The following is a 17,334-nucleotide window of genomic DNA, read 5'->3' on the forward strand; positions in this document are numbered from 1 at the left end:
GTATTAGGAATGTTTTAATAAAATATGTGTCCATTAATTTAATAATAAATAGAGTTTAAGAGTAAAGAGAGTTATTTATTCTATTTTAAAATGCTTAATATCTGGATTTGCTGACATAACTAACACAATGATAAATTTTCCGTGAACTAACACACATTGGAGAGCCTTTATACTGGGTGCCAAAGTCTCTTCAGCCTACTGTATGCAGGACCCATAACCTTTTATGGACATGTTATTGTGATACTGTTGACTTAACTTTAAATGGTGGTGTTTAAATCACATTAATACAGACAATTCAGACACATGGTATGTCAAATAATGAAGAGTGCTAGCCAGACAACAACGTGCTTTAATATTTAATGTGATGTCTGTGTTTGCAGTGCCAGGCATACAGTATGGGCGCTTGGAGTCAAATGTGACACTGGTATGCGGGAAGTCAAGAACGGGGTAAGAAAACAACACGAGTTCTTTGTGAAAATTTAGTCAACTATAAAATCAAATTAAATATTAAAATAAAATTGAAGTGTAATAATCAAAAGTCCCATGAAAAGACTAACCTTACCGATAGTACAGTAAATGCTTTGAAGCTATCTCATGTTAGTTATCTCATGAGCCATTTACGTCATTCTTGGTCATATAAACTAATGGCATCAAGAAAAATATAAAATTATGCCAACAATATCCTTAAAGTTAAAATAATTTAGAAATTTGGTAACTGATAAAGAGCTCAGATTGAGTTTAGGTATCACAAGTATGATAACTATAGTCTATCCTGTGTGTTGCCAGGATACCTGTCAAATGGCAATTCAACCACAGTTCAGCTTTACCATGGCACAAAGGGACATCAGATGGAAGTTTGGTCTTACTACATGTCAACCTTTCGGCGCAGGGCAACTACAGCTGCTATAATAGTCAAGGGCTCCTCCTCTACTCCGTGACACTCAGACTGGGCCGTAAGTGTTGTTGCAACTTGTTCAGGTTCACTACATCTAATTTAGAAGTTGTTACAGTTTTACTTTTAGTCGCACTCGATGGGACCGGGACTAAAAAGCACATTTTGCAAAAGGAAATGACACAGCGTGCTAATGCTTCACAGTTCAGTTCATTCTTTGGATAATTCAGCATTAAAGAACTGTCTGTTTCTCCTACTTTCATATATTCAACATATCATTCCTTCGAGTGTCCATTAACAGGCTACACACACACACACACACACACACACACACACACACGTACACACACACGTACACACACACGTACACACACACTCACTTCCGTTTCTCCCAACTTTGATAAATTAATGAGTGTTTCTGTCTGTGGTAATTAGAACAGCGCTACTGGCTTTCAGAGGAAACAGGTCTTATCGGCCGTGACATGGACAAAGCCCTCGACTTCCTGTAAATGTTTCAAACAGGAAGCGGCTCCCTAAGTGGCCTTCCTTTTTCAGGGACAGGCAGTTTTCCATGATATCGGCCTGACTGAAATATTTTGATGTATGATGAGGACAGCAGGGCATAGAGCTGTTCATTTTAGACAAGACGAGAGACAATGTTTAAATATTACATCCAGTTGGACTTGAAATAATTATGAACCCTCTCTCTGTCCTGTAAATATGTCTGTTTGCCTCCCGTTTCCCAGATCCCCCTGGCCTGCTGACCATTTCCTGTCGAGTGCCCAATCATACGCACGTTCGCTGCTCTTGGTTGGACTCAATTCAGACATTCCTGCCGGGCCAGTATAATGCCTCCTTCAGGTAAGTTAAAGTTACTGCAAGTGAAAATCCAAGGTTACATTCAGAATGGTCAATGAATAAGCTAAATACAGGGCATAGGCTATAGAGTAGCTTAAGGAACAAGTGTTTATATTGTTTCACTGTGATCTTCATGGCGTGCAACTGCCATATTTGCAGTTTTTAACAAAAAATCATTCCAACAGTGATTCTTATGTATATTTATTACAGAGGGACAGGAGAGGCATGGAGGCCGTGCATCATGGATGTCACCCACAAGCTTTGTGATGTACATCATCCTGCCTTCTGGCAGCCCCTCCATACACTGAGAATCACAGAGACCAATGGTCTGGGGTCTCAGGCAACATCCATCCGGTTTCGGCTACATGAGCTATGTAAGATCACTTAAAACACACACGCACACACACACACACACACACACACACACACACACACACACACACACACACACACACACACACACACACACACACACACACACACACACACACACACACACACACACACACACACACACACACACACACACACACACTAGATTGGCAAACGTGGGTAGAAAATGTCTTGATTTCTAAGTCTGCAGTTATTCCAGGTAGTACAGTAGGTAGTTCGTGTTTTGCTGCTGCATGGCCTTCGTGTTGCTCTTAAGAAGAGCCATTCACATTGTCCTTGAGACAGTCTGAGCTTATAGGATGTTCTTTACCTGTGTCTCTCAGCCTCTGCCTTCTCTTTAGCTACATGATTTGAAATGATAATTCAAGGAAGCAGTTTCAGTTTCACTCATTATGTAGTCATCCAAACTACAATTTATGATATATACTTAGTGAATAATACGATATCTTTAATTAAATTTCTGATATTATGTGAGTTGCATTGGTTTTATTTTGCTTTCTTTTACTTATTAAGCTGCTTGTCTTGATTTGCTTGTGTTTCTAATAGAACACAACCACCATTAAAGTAGCATGACTGAAAGTCACATTCTGTCCCTCTTTTTGTCTTGTCAGTGAAACCAGACCCTCCAGAGTCTGTGATGGTGAAGCCGGTAGAGGGCTACTCAAAGAGGTTGATCGTCTCATGGAACTCTCCATCTTCCTGGCCACCACACGATGCTTTCCCCCTTATGTTCCACATTAGATACAGGCCACTGGACTCCATGTACTGGTCAGAGGTTCGTAAAGATCATATCCGGGGTGGGGGGATGTGCAGTAATGGTCAAACAGATGTACTGAAGATGGGTATATTGAAGAAAACACAACTGACACCTTAACATAAACAGCTGCTCTTTCTGTTCAACGATACCTTCTTGTTCTCTCTGTCTTCCCCTCAACTTTTCCCTCCCTTCATCCTTCAGAGATACTCTGAGGAGAGTCCGGTTGAGATTTTTGATGCCCTGGAGGACCACCTCCACCAAGTTCAGGTTCGAGCCCAAGATGAGGTGAACTCTGACAGTCAGTGGAGTGATTGGAGTCCCATGCTTCTCATCAGGCCTTGGGGTGGGTCAGAAAGAAAATTCACAGTTTTCTGAATTACAAATGGAGTGAAACCAGTATAGCCACCACTATAATGACAAAAATAGACCACCATGATAATGAGACAGTAATCATTGATAAAAATACTACCATGTTCTTAAAATAATTGATCAAAAAATGGTTAAATAATGCCCAACTAGTTGGGTGACCCAAGTGATAGACACTTGGGTTAATCAGAATAATAATCCTAGAATCTAGCATCTAAATGTTTTTTTTTTTTTGGTGCCTTGATGATGAAACCAACTGAATATCTTTGGGTTTAGGAGAGTTGAATGAAAGACAAGATTTTTAAATGTCACATTAGGCACATTGGGAGTGGATGAATAATTCCTACTTGCTGCCCTTCATGCTGCACATAGAGCTAATGAATAATAGAAATATAGTGAGACCATTCCTGTCTTCATAATGAGTGGAAACAAAACAGTACAATAAAAACAGTTCTGGTGGAAAGTGAAAATGTGATCTTTGTTCTTGAAGAGTCTGGATTTTGGACTTGCTTTAGGCAGATGAAGTGGCAGACTCAGAGAGGTCTTTATATCCTTACACAGCAAGGGTTTATTCAGATTTTTTGGGAGATCCTAGAGGAATAAACCAGTTTGTTCATGATCATTAAGGAAGCATAAACAAACTACTGTATATACAGTATATTTATATAGTGCTATAAATTTAGGTGTACAGCATAGCAGAATTAGTATTGGGTGATCATTCATTATTGACCACTTGATTAAATGTTTAAAAGGTGTGTGTGTGTGTGTGTGTGTGTGTGTGTGTGTGTGTGTGTGTGTGTGTGTGTGTGTGTGTGTGTGTGTGTGTGTGTGTGTTTTGTACTACAGCAAACCCCACCCCCGAGCCAACGGAAGAGGTCTTGTCAGAGGAAGATTTCTTCCCCTTGTACACAAAACCCGAAACTTCCACTGAAAAGTCACACAGTAAGACTGCGTTGCTGTTTCAAGTGATTGTGTTCTGGAGATCTATGGGCTGACAGGATGCTGTAGCTTGGCAGCAGGGCGATTACACCCATTACCTGTTATTATGATGATTAGTTATGATTATTATGATTCTAACACACCTCCTACTCATATTGTTTCTGCTACAGCTGCTAAAGCTACTGTCATCACAGAAAGCACATTTGGTCCCTTGTTACTATCACTGTAATTATTGTTCTTACGTTTAATATGTGAACTATTATACTGCTATCATCTTTAGTATTAAGACTACCATGAGTTTCTTGTAAACTACAGAAATTCTACAGAGTCACTCATGGAAAAATGTAACTGAAATATCCATTATTTAATACAGGTAGAATTATTAAGTTAATCAAAAGTTGGTTTGGTCTGTTGTGAGATATTTCTTGCCCATCCCATTTTTGGCAGTACCAAGGTGTTTCATCTGTCATCAAGGCAGTAATAAGTAATTACTTACTGTTATTATAGTTTGGCTAGACCGCTGCAGGTAACTCATGCCCATCTTCATCACCAAATGACATGAAACTGCAGAAAATTGTAGCTGCAGGTTATTATGCTTTCAACAGTATTTATCCTAGATGGAAGGTTAAGTACATAACAACAGACTTTCACATGAGCAGAAACAGGAAAACATAGCCTTACACATTTACAATATACAGAAGGAATCAAACCCAGTTTTGACAGCAGAGAGGAGGCTGAGAGTTGATCTAACCAATACTATTTGGTTTGCATTCAGTCGGCCTGCTGTGATCCAGATGTCTCCCTCTGCTTTCTGTGTGTTTTTACATGTCATTGTCATTTGCAGAGGTTCTCATAAATAACCCTGTGATCTTGTAAATACCAATCTTCTTTTCTTGGAATGAGAGTTGTTTACTCCTCTCAGTAAGATAAATGCATTTTTCTTGTGTGAAGGTATAGTTTATTTAAAATTAGCTTCTCACCAGAGACCAATGACATCAGTGAACACACACATGCACTCACATTCTTTATTTTTCTCAAACAAAAATAAAGAGTGTAAGTATTATAAAATAAACATTTTCACAAGGTTTTAATCCACACCAAGGGCATGTACAGTGCTTTTTCCTCCTCATTTCTTAAAGTCTTCCATCATGGATTTCTTAATTTCCTCTCTTCCATTTGTTCACCTTGAATTCTTTCTCTTTGTTTTTTTCCTGGTTGTTTTGTCCTCTACTCTTCAGAGCCTGCACTCGAGGACGAAGATAATTTGGGCTTGGTGATTTTGCTGGTGTTGTTGTCCGTGGTCATCTTTACCACCGTCCTTTCCCTCATCCTTGTCGTGTGGTAAGACACATACATACAGGTTTCCCACAGGCCACTGCAGTGGCTGTTTTGTGTGAGATCTACCTTTTTTCTGAACATTGGTAATTTTTTTAATGTCATGTTTATTGGTTAATTTCTAGGATTAGACAAAAACGGCATGATCATGTCACCATACAGGAACTCGCCTCTATGGTCAAGATGAAGTCCATGCCAATATAAGGTGAGAAATCCATGTTTCACTTTGACAATAACAACTTAACAATATTGCAGATCGACTTCATCTTTTGTATTCTCTGTTGTTTCATGTCTGATTTGAATATGTTTAGTTCTCACAATTGTGAGCTAAACAAATCATATTTTTAACTTGTTTGGCAGACAGTTTTAGAAATCTGGGTGGTAAACACCCTCTGTGGTAAATCAAATTTCAATCCTAATTTAGTGTCACTTCTTTGAGATTTACAGGACTACCACAAAATGCCCTCAAATGGGAACTGAGCCAGCGAGAAGCACATAGTAAAGCTCTGCCTCAGTGAGAACCAAAATGGTTCAAAGCACTTCTATAAACAACATTCAGACGAGTCTTCAGTTAGCCAGCTAACGTGTGATTATACCCCAGCATACACATGTAGATTATTACCCTGTAAGTAGTGACATTCCTCTGTATCTCCAATCCAGCTCTGTTACTTAAAGCGGTGATTTAAGTCAGCTTAAATACATTATGATTTACTCTTCTTTTCTCTGTCTTCTCTTCCCGCTTTTTAATCAGCTTTTATTTTTGTCTCTTTAATTTCTCCTCTCTTGATCAGCCTGTTCTAGGGCTTCTCTTAAGTGTCGGCTTCTGGACTACCGCCTGCAGAATGCTGAACATCCATATTGAACTACACGAACCAGAATGTATCGGCGATCCAGGACAGCAGGGACAAACCTACACAACAATTTTTGTGGAATAGGTTAAAATCACACCATGTACACAAGGTTACTGAAGGGTACTTTTTGAGAGATTTTTCTGGTCTTATTCAGTGCACATCTAACTGCACTACCCATAATGCATCAGAAGACTCAAGGAGGATCACGTCTGTTTCTTTACGTTCATTTCAACAACAACTGACTGTTCACTCCTCACACTGTGGGAGCGACAGGACATTCTGTCACCACCAGTGGAGAGGAGTGACATTTTGCAGAGGGGTGACATTTTTCTTTTTAACCTTGTAAAGGACAGGAAGTGCAGCTGCCACAAAGGAAAACTTAGGCTATTCTGGGACAACTTTCCTTGGTTTTCTCTCCCAGAACACCTCACTCATCTAATTTTTTTCCCAAGAATCATGAAAAGTAGTAGGTAAAGTATCAGAGTAATGTGCATCCGTCATGACATTGACTGACTGACGACTCAGTGCTGTGAAGGAAGTTTAACTTCTGCCAGTCTGGCTGGGTGCATCAATCATGGGCATTGTGGTCTTAGCTGAGGGGCAACCAGTTCCTGGCTACTGACCAGAGGGGTGGACATAAAGATGAGGTTATTTCAGTTATGATTTTATACTACACAATATGCTCTTTGTTGTCTGGTGTTTTGATTACACGTGTTATTTTGCTATACCTCTTCCTATTCATCCATCCACCTTTTGTGAATTAAGTGTGAATGAAAGACACAGGAAAGAGAATATGAAAAGAGATACACAAAACCACCATCATATATCATCTAATCGGCTCAAAAATGAATGAAAATTGTTCAACTGTTATGTCTAGATTTCCTATCAAGTCTGTTTTGATAATGTGTTTTGACAAATGAGACGGTATCCAGTCAGGGAATCCAGTCATGCTAGCTTGTTGGTTTGCGTTCTCAGTGGACGACAATTCATCAGCTGTTTTCAATGGATGCCAGAAACCATTTTCTTTTGGCCTCCTGTGGTTAAGAAAAGTCACCAGTGTCACTGATGGGTGTTGTAAGGTGTATGCAATGCTGCATCAATAACCACACCAACCAATGACGTCATCTGTTTCTTAATTTACTCTTTAAATACCACAATCATTCAATAACTTTATGGATTCCAAGAATGCATTAGGGTCACAAATACATATCTAATGTGTTGTCTTTTTCATCAATCTGTTCATTGATAATGGATAAAGGATAAAGCAGTACAAGGTTACATCATCAGCACATTAATTTCTTTATTTAACAAGACAAAAATATTTAATTTACAAGGATAATAAATCAAGAAAAGAAGAAGAAAAAAATCAGTAAATCTTCAGCCCTAGAAGCTATAAATAGCAAATATTTGCCTTTTTTCCCCCAAAAAAATTATGAAACAGTACAATATTTTTGAAACAGATACTCAAGGTCCAAACATTTTCATAGTAAAGGAAAAAGGAAGCTCTAAGATCCCAAAAATCTGAGGCTTGTGCAGCAGTGAAACACAGCTGTCATTTCCACTAATAATTGTGTTTGAGGTAGAAGTGAGCTGAAGCACATACTTGTTCTATTTTCTGCACAATGCAATATTTGAATAATTGCACAATCAGGCTGCTGCTCTTTTTTCCATAATAACAGATGTTTAGGACACAAGGCTGGATGTCTATACTGAGTTTAATCAAGGTTGCTTAAAACAACTTGATTTATAACCAGGTTCCCTCTAAAGCACACCTTATATTAATGTCTGCCATTAAAAAAAAAAATTGCCTGATTGTTCCCATTAATAATGAAATTATTTTGCCTAGACCAGAAAGATCACAAAAGCACTTTCAATGTGATTTTTATTGTTAAAGAGATAAATGTGCTTTTTCACTTTTTTCAGTGTTTATAATATTGAAACTGCATTTTAGCTCATAATAATTTTCAGCAATGCTGTTACATTCACTCTAACTAAAAACTAACAAGATAAAAACTATTGATTACGGTAATAGAAATGAAACGGTGAATATGACACATAGAATTTAAATTGTAAACCTCAACGAAATGAAATAATTGCTGGAATCTACATGCTGTGTATGGAGATGAATTTTTGTGCTGCCCACTATAAGTAGGGATAAAATAATTTCTAAGAGATATTAAAAATATCTTGAAGCTCTATGATGACAGACAGAAAATGAGTTATGGCTTGTATTGCAGACATATTTATAGACTGATCTTCTATTCCTATCAAGATTCTGTAATCAACCTCACGCAGAAATGAAATTAACTTTTGTAGAGTTAAATGAAACGTATTTCTATGCAGATCACTTGGTAAGAGAAAAACAGTAGCAGTATTTTTTTCATGGCTCATTGACACAAAAGAAGCCCAGAAACAGATTGGTGAGATGCTTCTTTGAAAAAGTGAGCAGATGTATCTGAATTGAAGCATGTTGGTTGGTTTGGTGGTAAGGTTACATAAACTCATGAGAGATGAGGATGAATGGGATTATTTGACAGTAGCCACTTTCACTGTATTAAGTGTCTTGTGTCCCACCGACTCATATAAATGAATGAATTCAGGCAGCCAGTGCTACCCGTATGAAAAGATCCAAATACCTCTTGTATACACAAACATGGTTTAGCTTTACTTTTCACACCTACACTTACAAACCTTGTGTTCAGGTTAAGTTTATACAACAGATGAAAGCGTGAACCTCACATTAAAAAAAACAGCCACAACTTAATATCTTTGGTGTTTTATTCTGTTGATCCATAGCTGTTATGTCATCACTTGATCAACTCGTTTGTTGTGTAGTTTGTGTCAGAAACACAAGGTGCATTAAAGTCAAACTTTTTTAGTTTGACAACTGTAAGTTCTCTCAAGCTAGCTCTATATATTATGCATGGATCCTGTTAAAGCTTTTGTATATTATTGTATATTAATCTTTAAGATATACATTTCATGTATATTTTTAGTGATGTTTATATGTTGAGTGAAAAATAAACCATTTGGGTCAATCTTGCAGACATGGTTGTGCTCAGTCGTCTGTCATATTGTAATAGACGAGTAGTGCAGTTTTTTTTTTTAAACCCTTTACAGAGACTCAGATAAAGCATGTCATTTATTTAATTAAGAAATAGCAAAATGAATCTTTAAGGAATCTAAGTTGTGCAAATGGCAACAAAGAATAAGTCATTAGTAAAACAATAATGCCTTTGAGATTTGTACAAAATTTGTAATTTTGTTTGTAAAAATTACAATTTTTTACAAACAAGACTAAGAGGCCATTCCCACAGAACACTAATGACGGTGACTGATATCACATGTCTGCAGCTTTCCCATTGTGTTTTCATGTCTTTCTATCCAGTTATATGAAGCTGTGTTACTGTACAATTACTGTACTGTATGACAACATGTTTACTGGATTCATTGTCATCCAACTTGCTTTACTTTATTGTTTGGTTCCAGATATTTCTTGCAGTTTTGATGCGTGACAGTTATTTTTTCAGCTCTACTTGAATTCCCATTGTGCCATTCACAGAGAACGTAGAACTGTTTCATTTTCAAATGTAATGACAAAGAGGGGATCTTTTATTTCCTGTTTGAAAATATTAACTGATATCACAGCAAAGTTAGGGAGGAAACATCTGAATTCTTAGACCATCTGTAAACAAAAACACAAGAAAACAAATTGTATTCAGGAATAAAACCTAAGTAGTCAAACTAACAGCCACTATTTGTTATTTTGAACTGGATTTGACAATTGTTGAACAAGCAATGGATGAGTTTGTATGAATGTAAGCATGCCTTTTATTCATTATATTACCTCCAAATATTCAATACTAGTTACTTTCTTCAGTGCTTGTTTGGTCCTCACATTAAACACTCATGCTTTTCTTGACCTTTAACATCCATCAAGGTAGTGAACACCCTACCTGCTTTAAATTGAAATGTAAATACTGTTTATGCTGTTTAATGCAGAATCACTGGCATTTTACATTGACATGTGAATATGAAAACCTAGCATGCTATAACTGACATAAAGAGAGATTTTGTCATGGTTGGTGGGACGGACATGATTGTTCTCTTTGTTAAAAAAGTTATTTTTATAGATAATTTTACAACCCATCTACCAGATTAAATATAAAGTACAGGTCCATCATGTCTCTTCATCAACTTTATATTGAGATTCTGAATCATTTGTCATCTGTCTACATAGCGTGTTTCTTGTACATGTGGTATTGTCAGTATTTATGTTTCTCTGTAGGATGCTACGTCAGATGGAGCCTGTTGGCTTTAGTTCTTTTTCAATTTACACTCAGGCATCTATTTTTTAGATGTACATATTCCATTTTTTATGCTTAATGTGTACGAGATATCACCATAAGCTGTTTTTTCCCTTCCTGTCCTTGTATGTCTGTGAAATTAAACAAAAAACAAACATCTTATCACATGTGTGGCCAATCTCCATGAGGACCACAAGGTTTTGGTTCATACAAAGTGCTTCTCCTCAATCTGTTGGACAGGTTAATTGTTGGTGGCAGTTTAAACTTTTAGTAATAAATGCCCAGTGTGAAAATGATTAGTCTTATCTTTCTCATGCTGCAAGTATGGTTGCAGCTACAGAACCCCCTCCCCCCAAACCAAGTCTATTGCTCGCTGTTGCATCATTTGGAAATCTGCTATTGTGTGATTGTGACATTTCATGATGGATCCCAAATTCTCAAGCTGTTTTTTGTTATCAAAGAGTCTTACACTGAAGTACCACTGGGAGGAATTTACTCTGGCTCCAGTTGACGAAATATGAAGTCCTGCAGACCTAAAGCATCTAACATTCAAGTCTTTATTGTTCTCCTGGTCATCAAGGATGTGAGGTGGACCACTTCACTTTTCTAGATGAGGCAATGTTTGCTGAGGAGAAGTTCAACCTTGAGAACAAAGGAGAGGATGAGAAAAAGAAGTCAATAAGTCCACTGCAGCAAGCAGGCGACCAACTTTTTTAAAAAAGTTGAAGTATTTTGACATGATCTAATTTACATTACCTAATTTTTTTTAATTACAAATCATATATTGTGAAAATTATTTGACTTGAAGCTGTTATTAGTCTTATTGACCGACTGACAAATCAAGTCAAACTACGCATCATAACAGATCTGTGTTTCAAGAACTCTTCACATACTGTATGATTGTCTAATTTAACTCCAATAATCATTGACTAAGAACAGGGTTAGCTGTCTGCTTCAAGAATACAGTCTATTACTGCCTATGAGGAATCCCTTCATGTCAGGAAAGTGAGTAAATAGAAAGATTCCCAGTCATTACATTTACACACATTGTCTAATTTCACTTTATTTTACATAACTGGTATACGTGAGCAATGCCTGCGCCATTTATACGAGCAACTATAAGGCATTTATTGATGTAAAACAGAACATATAATACACAGGGAAGATTTTATTGCAATAAAAAGAAAACTACAACAAAACTTAAGTTACCATCTATACTTTTTTTTTGCATTATTAATGACAACACTTTGTTAAAAAAAAAGTGCAAAATTCATTCCAATATTGCATGGATGAAGGTCAGAATGTCATCATGAGCAGCAGAGGTAATGTGTCACTGAGAATGACAACCATGGTCACATTAACTTTCTCTGAAGTAGGTATCTCCAAACCACCTTCTGTGCCTTCCACAAAATCAGACTTACAGTTTAATGAACAGAAAATAAAAGTGAAAAAAATTAAAGTGCAATAGCAAAACACCCAAACAACTAAAATTACTTAATACTGGCTACAAAACCGTATTTTTCCACAGAACATTGTGTACTCCTACCAGTCGATCCCTATAGCTCACTGCCTCCAACCTGTGGACAACTAGCATCACTACAAATTAAAAACCAGCAGCATCTGTACCAAAAAAAAACACGTCCAAATTACCATATTGCTAACATTTGAAAATTCACTACACAAAAATCTTTTCCACCTCAAAAATTATTAGACTTTTACCATCCACTTCATACAGAAACTGAATACATTTAAATTACTACAGGACATACTTAAAATTCTTAAAAATCTACTATATTACAACTGTTTACTTTCATTATAATACACACAACCAAGGCATTTTCCCTGTGTACTGTGTTGTCAAGTTTCCCTCTGCAGGAATTAAACATAAAATTTCAGCATGAACACATGAGCATCCCCTAATTTAAAACTGGAATAAAATTATCCTTCAGCAGAGCAATACACAGCAGGTTAATGCAACATGTTTTTTGTTAAGCAATGGAAATTAAACTGAACCTTTAAATGTAAAGCATTTAAAAATATTAATCCATCTTCTTTTCTCCCCATTTTTCTTATTCTTATTGAATACAACAACAATCAGCTATAACATTATGACCAGTGACAGGTGAAGGGCCTAACTGGCACCTGTTAGTGGGTGGGATATATTACGCAGCAGATCAACTTTTTGTCCTTCAAGTCATGGTAATAGAAGCATGAAAACCATTAAGGAACGTTTTTTTTAAATCTTTTTAAATTTACATCACAAATCCTCTGCATGTGCGTTGCTTAACATTGCACCAGGTTGCACTATGGGGACAAGGCAAGCCGGCGGTCGCAATGTGGTGCTTGGGTGATATTCTGCTGGGAATCCTGGGCTCTACTAACCATGTGGATTTTACTTTGACACATAATACCACCTACCAAGGCATTGTGGCAGAGCGTGTTCACCTTCCATGGAAATGGTATTCCCTGATGCAGTGGCCTTTTTCAGGTTAATGCTCCGTGCCACAAAGCTCAAATAGTTCAGAAATGGTTTGAGGAACTCAATAAGAAGTTCAGGGCGTTGATTTGACCTCGCAATTCCCAAAGATCGTAGTCCAATCAAGAATCTGTAGGATGTGGTGGACAAACAAGTCAGATCCATGGACACTTTCAGAGGTATAGAGGAGTCCAGGCCTCAAAGGTGGGCAGTTGTCATAGTGTTATGGCTGAATGATGTAGAGACTTGAGACAAGGAGAACTCTCGTTGAAATTAAAATACAAGTTGATAATCATATTTCCGACAATAAATGCAGTCTGAAATGTGGTCATGCATTTGTATGACAATAAGACAAAGAAATGATATCAACATTTTAGAAAAAAAAAAAATCAAACAAGACTCAACTAAATTCAGTGCCTGCACACATTATCAGGTCACACTGCCACAAGATCCTGATCCGTAACCATGGCTGACGTGGTTGGCACTCACAGCACAAATGTGTATAAAGAGAGATTTTTCACCGGACATTAAGGCTCGTCCAGGCAGGAAAATGAGAATCTGCTAAAGCGACAGAGGTGACAGCGGGATGCTCCACACTGCAAGTTCAGTTTTTAAATTGCAGATTACTCAGGAATGTGGTAGTGATTTCAATCTCTCCACGATAAATATACTACACATACATTTTAACTACTCTGGCAGATGGAGCAATGCCTAATGCACAGTGGAATAAAAGTGGTATACTGTATTACTGCTGATGCCCACATCATACAGCATGTGAGTGACCTTTGGTTGACTTTTCCTTGAGTTTTCTGAAGACGAGGACATATTGTGATTGTTCACAGGCCAAGAAGTGAAATCAACACTTATGTGACTGGTGTAGGTCAAGTCTTAGGTGTTGCTTAAGGGTTTAAACATAAAATGTGCCCAAGCTTTAAAAGTTTCCTCCCTAAACACTTATGAGAGGTAGACTCTACTCTCCAAATAAGTGAACAGTGTTCTGATACCTTTTCATTTACACCAGAAAATTTACTCAAAGAAAAAAAGCCCCAGATTGACGTACTGGAATGCTTCCATTTTGAAAAGCGGACTTGTTCTTTTACAGATGGCTCCATCTTAGTGAAAATTTTAAATAGCATTATTTTATATCATGGCAGTTTCCTCGTAACAAACCTCGATCAGTATTTCTATTCATCTATACCGTGAACTCATTCAATCCTTCAGAGGTTGTGAAATTTGTTTCACACATGAGAGCCGAGGCATTTTACATTAAATCAGAATATAATAAAACTGTGAGCACTGCCTAAACGTCAATGGCCACTCCGTGTTTTGTCGAGATCACATCCCTGGTTCCAGTGAGATACATGAGCACTGAACACAGGTGAGGAAGGGTGGCTGTGGTGCTGACATAGAGCCAGTAGGGGAGCGGCGCCGTGTTGCCGAATGGGCACACCCACAGGCCGTGGCGTACGGCATCCCGGACGTGGTGTGTCACCATCGAAATAAAAAGCATCCACGGCAGGGAGCACCAGGCGTCTTTGAGGCGTCCGATCCACATGAGGAAACGGAGGGAAATACAGAGGACAGGGATGAGAGAGGAGCAGTGGAGAGGGGGACGCTGGGGGAGTGAGACAGCAGCCTGAAAGAGAGAAGGATCAGTGATAGAATCTACAAATCTACAAAGAATCTCGTAATTTGTCAACATTCAAACTGGTAAAGATGACAGCCGACACAACAGGGATGTAACTTTTGACAATGTCTTTCGATAACAGTACTGGAAACAGGTTGAAAATTGGAAAAAAAAAATTAAAACGATAAAAGAAAAAGTTACAATAACTCACACTCACATCTAGAGACAATATGGTGACCAGTTCACCTAAGCTACATCTTTTTGGAGGTGTAGGAAGCTGGAGGACCCCAAGAGAGCCCGCACAGACACGAGGAGAACATAAAGACAGCACAGAATCAAAGCTGGAACTTCCTTCCTATGAGATAACAGTGCTACCCACTCTGCCTTTATGCTGCTTTACTATTCAATTACATTATAAATTGTACTTTCAGCAAAGGCACACATAATCTTTTACAAAAGCTATGATCTTCAAAAATGTTTGAATTAGTTTCTGTTTTCTTTTATATAGAGTTTGGAACTTGATTCTCTTTAAGGAGCGATACGTCCTTCTGTCACCTCAGATCACCTCAAATGGCGATTATAGATTGAAATTTAATAAATAAGGACTTACGAACAATTCAATTTATGGGCCTCTTAGAACCAATTGTGTTTGCATGCTGAGGACTACTTGTAAAAGGAAGAAACCTCTGTATAGAGTCATCTGGTCTTACCTTGAGTGACAGGGACCCAGCCATATAGAAGTGGTCCACGTCTATCAATGATGCCAGAAGGCCAGCCAACAGCACCTCATAGAGATCACTCTTTTTCCTCAATCCAATCACAACTGCCCATGACCACAGCCCCACCAATCCATGTGTGGCATTGTCCAAGGCAGCGCGCAGCCACAGGTGGCTCTGGATGACGGACAGCTGGAGGACGTGATCTGCCACCATGCAGAACACACCGAGTCCTCCCGACGCCAGCAGAGATGCAGAGCTGAATGTCTGTAGGAGGGCCTGAGCTTTCTCCGCCTCCACAGCCAGGCTGAGAGGTATGGCAGCACCATCTCGCCCAACTCCCACACCCAGTAGAGGAGAAGAAGCAGGAGAGGAGTCAAGCTTGGAATAGTATCCTTGCATGGTGACCGATAACTCTAGGGGTCGATTACCATTGAAGGTCATCAAGAGTCAGGACGACTGGAGAAGGAAGGCAGAGGAGATTTTGAAAAAGACTTGACAAGTGCAGCCCAGAGAGACAGTTGTTGAGGGATTTTAAATTCTCATTACCACAGGGCTAAACTAGCAGTCAAAGGAAAACAATGCATAAAAATGTATCTTCAGTCATACAGTATTTGAAGTGAGTGCCTTTCCATCATTCTTGATGACAAAACTTACATGCTTCTTTCTTGCAAGAGTATATAATATTCTATAATATATAATGACAAACAAATAATTTCATTTAAATTCACCACAATAAAAGTGTACATTTTTTTATATTCATCATGCAGCACATGTGCATCTAGGAAGGACTTTAGAATTGTCCATCTCATATACTGTATAGTAGAGGCTATTTTAGTACCTTTATATATATATATATATATATATATATATATATATATATATATATATATATATATATATATAATAAGATAAATTACTGCATAATCAAAACAATTAAGATTTTATCTTAAAAAAAACATTTAAAAGTACAATACTGTATACCACTTTTCACGAGTGTCTAAAATTAAAAGCTAAGCATCTGGATTTAACATCACAGCTCTACATTTGTCCCGATCTTGCATATTTCATTAAAATGCACGCAGTATTTTAAATTATTAGGGATATACTGTTCATATTTCATGCAGGCAGACTCAAGTGACAGTGCACCTGAATGCATCTTAGGTTTGTATCGCTCTCCTACTAGGATGACATTCTAATTAGCTGGTTATTTTTTCAACCTACTGACAAACACAATAGATGTGTAGCGCAAAAAAAAAAAAAATGCTTCCCGTGTTCAATGTCATTTTAATAGTCTGACATGAAGATATCAAGCGTTTATATCCTGTAAGTACTGTCAGATCAACGTCATGTCACCTAGCCACACTTGATGCCAGCTAGCTAGCCGGGTGCTAATTTTGGCAGTGGGAGATGTCACGATCAGCTCAAATTACCGTGAAGGAAATCACAATAGGACACATGTCGCCTTCAATAAACGTGTAATTCAACTGCACATCGGTTTAATCCGACAAGCACCTTATTTAGATATTTTTTTAACAAACCAATCAACAATAACCACGACACTCACCCCATATCCCCGCTTTAGTTATCGCTCCAGACTTGCGACTTCTTCTGTATGGTTTTTGGCAGTGCTCATCGTTAACCGCACTTTGCTGCCACTCACAGGCCATGAGTGGAACAGCGGGACAGTTGCAAGAAGAAGGCTTTCTGAACGGGGTAGGTCTCTTGTAAATTAACTGTGTATTTATATGCGTAAGGAACACCGATGATTTTGATTTACTATGGTGAATTCTGCACACTTAAATGTCCGAATAGCT

The 17,334-nt window shown here is 38.0% G+C and overlaps 2 protein-coding genes across 2 annotated transcripts in view; one reads left to right on the plus strand and one right to left on the minus strand.

Annotated features, from left to right (window-relative positions):
• il11ra (interleukin 11 receptor subunit alpha) overlaps positions 1-10,860 on the plus strand; it is a 40,610-nt gene extending 29,750 nt beyond the window's left edge. The window contains exons 3-12 of the mRNA XM_068334550.1: positions 381-447; positions 787-953; positions 1,639-1,753; positions 1,961-2,124; positions 2,755-2,918; positions 3,102-3,243; positions 4,113-4,208; positions 5,444-5,546; positions 5,666-5,745; positions 6,332-10,860. Of these exons, the coding sequence (XP_068190651.1) occupies positions 381-447; positions 787-953; positions 1,639-1,753; positions 1,961-2,124; positions 2,755-2,918; positions 3,102-3,243; positions 4,113-4,208; positions 5,444-5,546; positions 5,666-5,744 (1,097 nt within the window). The 3' untranslated portion in view covers position 5,745; positions 6,332-10,860. The remainder of the gene's footprint in view (positions 1-380; positions 448-786; positions 954-1,638; positions 1,754-1,960; positions 2,125-2,754; positions 2,919-3,101; positions 3,244-4,112; positions 4,209-5,443; positions 5,547-5,665; positions 5,746-6,331) is intronic.
• A 1,091-nt stretch (positions 10,861-11,951) lies between these two features.
• On the minus strand, positions 11,952-17,116 carry tmem267 (transmembrane protein 267). Its single transcript, XM_068334551.1, has 3 exons — positions 17,085-17,116; positions 15,512-15,976; positions 11,952-14,810 (listed from the first exon to the last, which is right to left on the minus strand). Exons 2-3 carry the CDS (start codon positions 15,959-15,961, stop codon positions 14,475-14,477), a joined length of 786 nt encoding a protein of 261 aa, XP_068190652.1. The 5' UTR covers positions 15,962-15,976; positions 17,085-17,116; the 3' UTR covers positions 11,952-14,474.
• Positions 17,117-17,334: the final 218 nt, after the last annotated feature.

Source organism: Antennarius striatus, chromosome 15 (assembly GCF_040054535.1).
Source record: "Antennarius striatus isolate MH-2024 chromosome 15, ASM4005453v1, whole genome shotgun sequence".
In the NCBI taxonomy this organism is placed as follows: domain Eukaryota; kingdom Metazoa; phylum Chordata; class Actinopteri; order Lophiiformes; family Antennariidae; genus Antennarius; species Antennarius striatus.

What these genes read in the sequence shown, in the direction of transcription:
- tmem267 (XM_068334551.1), bottom strand. Translation starts at nt 15,961, where the DNA reads ATGACCTTCAATGGTAATCGACCCCTAGAGTTATCGGTCACCATGCAA. An exon ending in CTGGGTCCCTGTCACTCAAG is followed by an intron (nt 14,811 to 15,511) that starts GTAAGACCAGAT and finishes TCTCTCTTTCAG; the next exon opens with GCTGCTGTCTCACTCCCCCA.